The sequence below is a fragment of the Panicum virgatum genome, chromosome 5N (assembly GCF_016808335.1).
Source record: "Panicum virgatum strain AP13 chromosome 5N, P.virgatum_v5, whole genome shotgun sequence".
In the NCBI taxonomy this organism is placed as follows: domain Eukaryota; kingdom Viridiplantae; phylum Streptophyta; class Magnoliopsida; order Poales; family Poaceae; genus Panicum; species Panicum virgatum.
In genome coordinates, this window is record NC_053149.1 from 63560724 (window position 1) to 63567753 (window position 7030).

The window sequence follows — 7030 nt, forward strand, 5'->3', positions numbered from 1 at the left end:
TTTTTCACCAACTAAACACCCCCTAACAAGTGCCCCGTGCTTGTGCAGTCAATAACTGGTATCAGTGACATTTAGGTGCAGCTTCAGGCTAAACAAGAAATCCCACGAGTGCGATAGAGACCAAGCAGCCTGAGTCTGAACAATTAGGTGCAGGTTATAAAGTAGCTAGTGGTACGTACACATTGTATGTGCAGACAGGTATATGAACATAATATTTCTGAGCAGCCAACTCTATACAGGCAGTCTTGGTTGATCACTCACTATGATGTATGATCGGACAAAAAAGACATTGAACTTCAGAAAACAACAGTATAACATAGCTTTACAACAGACCAGCCTCGAGTTCAGACTGTTCTTTTTTTTGGTATTATAATACAACCCGCTGTAGATTACTGCACAAGCAATGATGACTTCTTGGATCAAGTTTGTCTAACAAAAATGCAAGAAAAATCTAAGTTAGAATTCCTAAATCCTAATTAGCGATTGATCTCACAAGGCTTAAAGATAGCGAAGCTTCTCTTGTTTCTTGAAGTATCCTAAACACATTTTCCCATTGCAGCCCACTCTGCAAAAGAATAGGGCATCCACCACCTGTAGACATCTGGTTTGCATCATAATGGTGATGTCAATGGCGGAATGTCATATGATGTGCGGAAACGAACACCGTTTCCTATGTTCCTTGATATTGGGCAAAGCCAGCAGAGCATATTAGGACCTAGTACCTGTATAAGAAAGATAAAAAAATGTTGGAAGGCGTTTGGTAAATAAATGCTCCCCTCAAGCAATGGACCAACGATTGCAAGAGTATACTCGTAACTCAAGGTTAATATGAAAATCTCAGTAATGAAATGGTTAATGTGAAAAATGACGTAAACACCGTCAAAGATAAGGCTACACAAGCAATTATCTGGAAAATGGCCTGACTTCAGTTAATCCTTTGAATAATGAATAGACAGACAGAAAAATGCCCAAGCCAGACAGAGAAGAAGTATGGATATTATCTGTCTAGCATCTTCAATCCAGGCAAAGATTCTTTATACAATATAATGAATCAAATTTAGAATATTTAGTTATTTACATACTAATGCACTTAGTCTGATTCTGGGGGAAAGGTTCTAAAAAAGAAGTATGGAAAATAGTTCTCACCGAAACAAGGTTCTCATAGACTCCAAGGTTATAAGGATGATGATAAAGGTTTCCCGCCTTTTCAGCCAACCACATAGCTCTAACTCCTTCATGGTACTGCAAATCATCAATGCAACTACCATTAGTCCATTACTCAACATCTACAAACAATAATATTCTCAAAGACAAGTGATACTGTTTCTCAAACCTCAATAGTAGTTTTATTGTGTAAGACGAGGTAAACATGCCAACCCAATAGGACCATCAGTGCCAAAGCTAAAGGGCACAGAAGAACCCCGCAAACAATCTGTACAATATATAACACCTATGTTACTTAATCAAACATAACTTCAAACGAGAATTTCAGTTGGTGTTTGATTTGCTGGTAGCTGAAACATCCTTCCAGGGCTACTTACAATAGATGTTCTAGGAGAATCACTGCCTGGTTGTTCATCTTTAGGCAAATGCATGGCACCCCCTATAATCAGAACCTGATGTAAACATGAATAACTTTATGCACAATCTTTGAGAAGACTTGGTTGCTCAAGGAAAGAAAAAAGAATAACACATACCATAGAATAGAAGCATGCAATTACAGCATACAAAATGAAGACTAGAAAGATTTTGTAGTTCTCGTGCCCAACACAGTTATTGATCCATATACAGTGGTGGTCCTGCACAGAAAAAGGTTCGAAATTGCAGTTAAAATCAACAGCAGAAATAAAATGGACTTGCACATAGTACTAGTCATAGTAACTACCATTCTCAGAACGCATCTTTTGCAGACACGGCAATGGTGCGCTCGAGGAGGTTTATAATGGGAACATTTTTGGCAGTATCTCAAATCACTACCCTGCAATAATAATACATCAAAATTTCAATCAGCAGTTAAAAGGGGATACAACAGATATACAAAGGTATGTTCCTCTATTGCAATGAAGATATCTAGCACTCCAACTAATCAAATTCCATCACAAAGATTCTTCCCTTTTCACATTCATGTCAAATAAAAACACCAGGAAATGTATTTGATTCAGATTCTTCCCTTTTGTGCTTCAGAATTATTGCTGTGAAGAAAAACTCAGACAAGCAAGATACTGTGCCAAAAGTGGTGCTTAATCAATTCACAGGCAATCGCCATGTAGCCGTACACAAATTCCTGGACTAGAATATACCTTGACCAATCATTAAAGTTAAGCAGCAATATAATTATAACCACTGAACCAAGCAAAAGGAAAGACAAACAATGCACTCCATTGTCTTCCATGAGCACTCAACCAAAATATGACACTGATTCAACAATCAAAATCTTGTTCCAGGCCTAATGGGCGATACTGAATTATCGATATGAATTCCTCAAAGTCCTGGAAACAATTTGATTTATAATTTAATTTTCCTTTTAAAAGCTCAACTAATCAGAATGGTACTTTTTAAAGCCATAGCAAAAGATTTCATTTCTTCTTGTAAAATACATGGCGGTTGGAATAATGCATTGCTTATGTCATTGTAAATTCCAATGCTCCCTTGGCACACTCCACCTGGTACGGGATTACTAGTGTTCATGCTTGATCTACACCATAACACCAAAGCTACGCCCGTGGTCAACATAAGGTTCCCACTTGGAGCAATATGCATAAATCGTCGCTCCATTTGCTCAAACCGATTATTGATGATCCGTGGACAGCGCAAGGATTCAGAGCAAAGATCCAATCGCCGAGGATGTCCAGACGTCCAGTAGCCCAGTAGGCAAGGACCTCAGGCGAAACTACCAATTCACCAGATCTTGCTTGCAATTAAAGTCCGAAATCTAAACCCAAGATCTCAACTTTGATACCAAAGTCTCTGACTCTAACGACAAACTGGTAGTACCATTCGACTACATAGATCCAAACTTCACAGCACGCCGCGGCGGCGCCCGCGAGATCTGCAGTGTTCCATGGTCCGGACAGAGGAGGGAGACAGGGGCGCAAGTACCTTTCGCTTGATCTCGTGGATGGGGCTCTCGGCGTCCTCGACGTCGGGCACGAAGGATGCCGGCACGCGGCCCGGGTCCCGCGACACGGCGACGGCGTAGGTGGCGACGCAGGCGGCGGCGAGCGCGGTGAAGGCCGCGGCGTTGGCGCCCCCAGCGGCCGTGGTGAGCCCCAGCCACGCGGGGATCGCGAGGAACACCGTGGTGTAGTAGACGTACCCGATTGCGGCAAGCACGGTGAGTATCGGCACCGTCACGTACCCCGGCCGCCCCATCCGAGCAGCCGCCGCGGCACGGCGGCAGCCTAGTGATCCTCCTCCGTCTGGCCGCGGGGGCAGGGCATTCCGAGGAAAGCAAGCCCTCGCCGGAACCGAGCGAATTGGTTTGCTAGCTGCCGCGCTAGTGTTTCACGCAGGGAGAGAAGCGCGGGGGTGGTGGCGATCGGCCGATCGCCGTCGCGCCGACGGGTCGAGTGAGTTGGGGTTGGTAGCGCGTGGACACCCGGCCCGGTCGCGCGTCTCCATCATGTCAAAGATGGGGGTTTTTACATTTTTACCATTATAACGGATGTCGCTCATCAGATTATCACTCTTAGAATGACACCTACATCTATACCAGCGGAGAGAAGTTTAAGTTACTTTTTTACCACATTTGCTGATGTGGTAGCCACGGCAGCAGGCCACGCGAGCGCCGAGTCCGCAGTGTGCCAACGTCGTGCTCCCGCCGTTACTGCACGCTGGACCCTGTGCTTGATTTTAGGTACCCGCTGACCAGATTCTTGAAAAATCCCTTCTTGCTGAATCCCAGAGCATCAAGCAATGTATCTAGCTCATCAACCCGTAGCATACAAGAAGGGCGGAGGCCATGGACGCCGCCGCGCGCCTGGATCCGGAGGCCAAGTCCATCGTGCCGCGCCGCCAAGGCCACCGTGCCGAGCCGCCATGGCCACGGGCGGCAGGGGCGGAGCGCGGAGGCCGCCAGATGGGGAGGGAGGAGGAGGCCGCCTCGCCTCGCCATGGCCGCCGTGGAGGAGGTCCTCGCCGCCAGCTGCAGGGCGCGCGTGTCGAGCTCGCCGCTAGCTACAGGGCGCCGCTCCTGTTCGAGCCCGCCGCCGCGCGCCTGCTCCGCATCCTGCCCGCGAGCGCCGGCGTGGGCCACGCCGCCATAGCGTCTGCGCCTGCGTCGCCGCCGCGGCCCCCGCACACGCCCGCCGCCTGGCTCGCCGCCGCGGTGCGCAGGCCGCCGCGGTCTCTGGCGCGCACCAGCCGTCGCGCGCCGGCCGTCGCCCGCGCGAGAGGGAAGGGAGAGGGAGGGGTGCGCCTGGCCGGATCCCGGGCGTGGCTCCTCGGCCCGGCCACCGGCCACCGGCGAGATCAGGGCGCATTGCCGCCGCCTCAGCAGGAGCCTTCTCCTCCACCACGAGCTTGCAGGCTTCGTCGAACACCTTCAGGAACGCCGGAAAGGCGCCGGCAAGGTGGGAGACGAGCGCGGCAGCGGCTTGGGGCGAGGGCGGGCTAGAGGACGCGGCCAGGGACTTGAACACGATCCACGCGTCGTCCGAGCGGTCCTCGGCGACGACGGCGAGGAGGTCGGACTCGAGTGCGGCGGCGGCCGCGACGGGGAGCGTCTTTCTGGGGGCGGGGTCATGGGCCGGGGGTGGGGGCTGCGGTGGCGGTTGGGGCCTCTGACGCGGCGCGAAAATGGAGTGCTGGAGGAAAGAGGAGGAGGAGGAGACCCGCGCGGCGAGGGGCAGAGGTAGCCGGCGCCGGAGGCGGAGTAGGGCGCTTATTTGGCGGCGGTGTTTTTGCTGTCGAGGTGTTCTGTCGGAGGGTCGGGCGTACCCAGGCGGGAGTCGGGCCCAGCGTGCAGTAACGGCGGGAGCACGACGTTGGCACACTGCTGACTCGGCGCTCGCGTGGCCTGCTGCCGTGGCTACCACATCAGCAAATGTGGTAAAAAAGTAACTTAAACTTCTCTCCGCTGGTATAGATGTAGGTGTCATTCTAAGAGTGATAATCTGATGAGCGCCATTCGTTATAATGGTAAAAATGTAAAAGCCCCCAAAGATGGAGCCGGAATCTGGAACGGTACGGTACAGCTTCACGCCTTCACCAACTTTTTTTTTTTGCGAGGACACTTACTTTTAATTAATATTTTTCATACAAGTTATTTAGTGGTTGAAAGTGGTTCTTTGTGATTCTTGACAACAACAAAAAATCATGTACGAAAAATATCAACTTCTAGTCGTTTAGGAAGGGTGGAAAAGATGAAAGAAATGGGAACCAATAATAAATAATAAATAAAATAGTAGAAAGAAATAAAAATGGAATAAGGAAATAAAAAGAAAGTCAGTAGGGCCTGCCGAGTGCCTATCTCACCGCGAATAGACAGCAACGATAGTAGAAGGCCCAGCCTGCCTGCCACACGCGAAGACCCATTACCAACAAAACCTGGTGGGCACTCTAAAGAAATAGAGAAAAATTATAAATTCTTATAACAATTAGAAATATCCAACCAATAATCCAACAACTCTAATTATAATAACCATCGGATCTGTTATCTTTTCTAACAAATTACTCACATCTGTTATTATGAAAATAGACTAAAGTAACCCCCTAAACATGTATATAAATTACCCACCTCTGCCATTAAAAAAAATCTAAAGTAACCCCCTAATCTTTCTGTAAATTACACACCTATGCCATTATAAAAATAATACAAATACCCCCTAAATTAGCATATAAATTATTCAATTAAGTCATTATTATTACAAGTTATGTCGGTACCCTGTAGCAGGGATACCTACTCCTACTGCAGGAAGGCAGGACTCGTGTAGTTATCCGCAACTGCGCGCCAAGGAGCTGAGCAGCCGGACCCCTGCTGTCCGGGCTCCACCTCACCAGACCAACGGCCCTGAACCCGCCCCTGCTCGGGGAAGGGTCCGGTGTCACCACGTGTCCCCCGAGGAGGGATGCTCAGCACCAGCGGCCGGAGGCACGGACCTCCCGTGGTGGCTCCGGGACCTCCACGTGTCTCCCGGACCCCCTAAGCGCACGCGCCAGCACTCCGCCCAGGAGGGGTCCGGAGCTGCCACGTGCCCCACTACCGCTAGCGCGGGCGCAGACGCGAGTCTTCCGCCGAAAGTCTCGCCCACCCACCGCATTTAATGCGGGAGGCTAAGGCGTGCTCTGCCGCCACATAGCACGGGGCAGCCTTTGCCAGACTCCACTATAGGTCGCATATTACCAAGGTGCACAGTGCAGCCGCTGGCGCCGCGCACGCGGTGTACGTTAGTCTGCCGCATTAAATGGATACGACGGCATGGCCCTTTCCATCATGCCGCCTATGCCGCAAGCTACGCGGCATGAATAGCATGCATGGCGCAGCCTACCCGGCTAGCTGCAAGCGCCGCACCAACATGACAGGGCAAGACCACGCCGGTCAGAGGATCTACGCCGGTCAGTACATCCATGCGAACGAGACAGCAAAATCCCAGAATAAGATCTTCCTCAGGCGTAGCACCATAATAGCGCTAGGCTCTACGTTATTTAAATACATCCACATTGGGCCCACCTGTCGGGGTTCCAACGGCTATGTACGTGCCTCTCTTTGACTATGAAAGGGGAGCACCACGCTAGTCTCAGGACAAGTGGACTCACACTCTCTCCCTCACACTCTCAGCTCACCAGCTTCTCAGCTCACCAGCTGGAACCACTCTCGAGCAATCTCTTGTGAGCACAGGCAATACAACACACAGTGGATGTAGGGTATTACGCTCCGGCGGCCCGAACCACTCTAAACCTTCTGTGTTCATCGTGTTCTTGCATCTAGATCGGACTAATCCTAGGTACCCCCGAGTTCATTCTCCCTCAGGGCTTAGGCGGGTGCATTCTGCCAACCGGTTGGGTTTACCACCCGACAAGTTAAATTACT

At 50.1% G+C, this 7030-nt stretch overlaps 1 protein-coding gene across 1 annotated transcript; it reads right to left on the reverse strand.

Annotated features, from left to right (window-relative positions):
* Positions 1–263: 263 nt before the first annotated feature.
* On the reverse strand, positions 264–3596 carry LOC120675540 (probable protein S-acyltransferase 16). Its single transcript, XM_039956737.1, has 7 exons — positions 3100–3596; positions 1886–1978; positions 1698–1799; positions 1542–1616; positions 1334–1432; positions 1147–1242; positions 264–722 (listed from the first exon to the last, which is right to left on the reverse strand). Exons 1-7 carry the CDS (start codon positions 3370–3372, stop codon positions 612–614), a joined length of 849 nt encoding a protein of 282 aa, XP_039812671.1. The 5' UTR covers positions 3373–3596; the 3' UTR covers positions 264–611.
* Positions 3597–7030: the final 3434 nt, after the last annotated feature.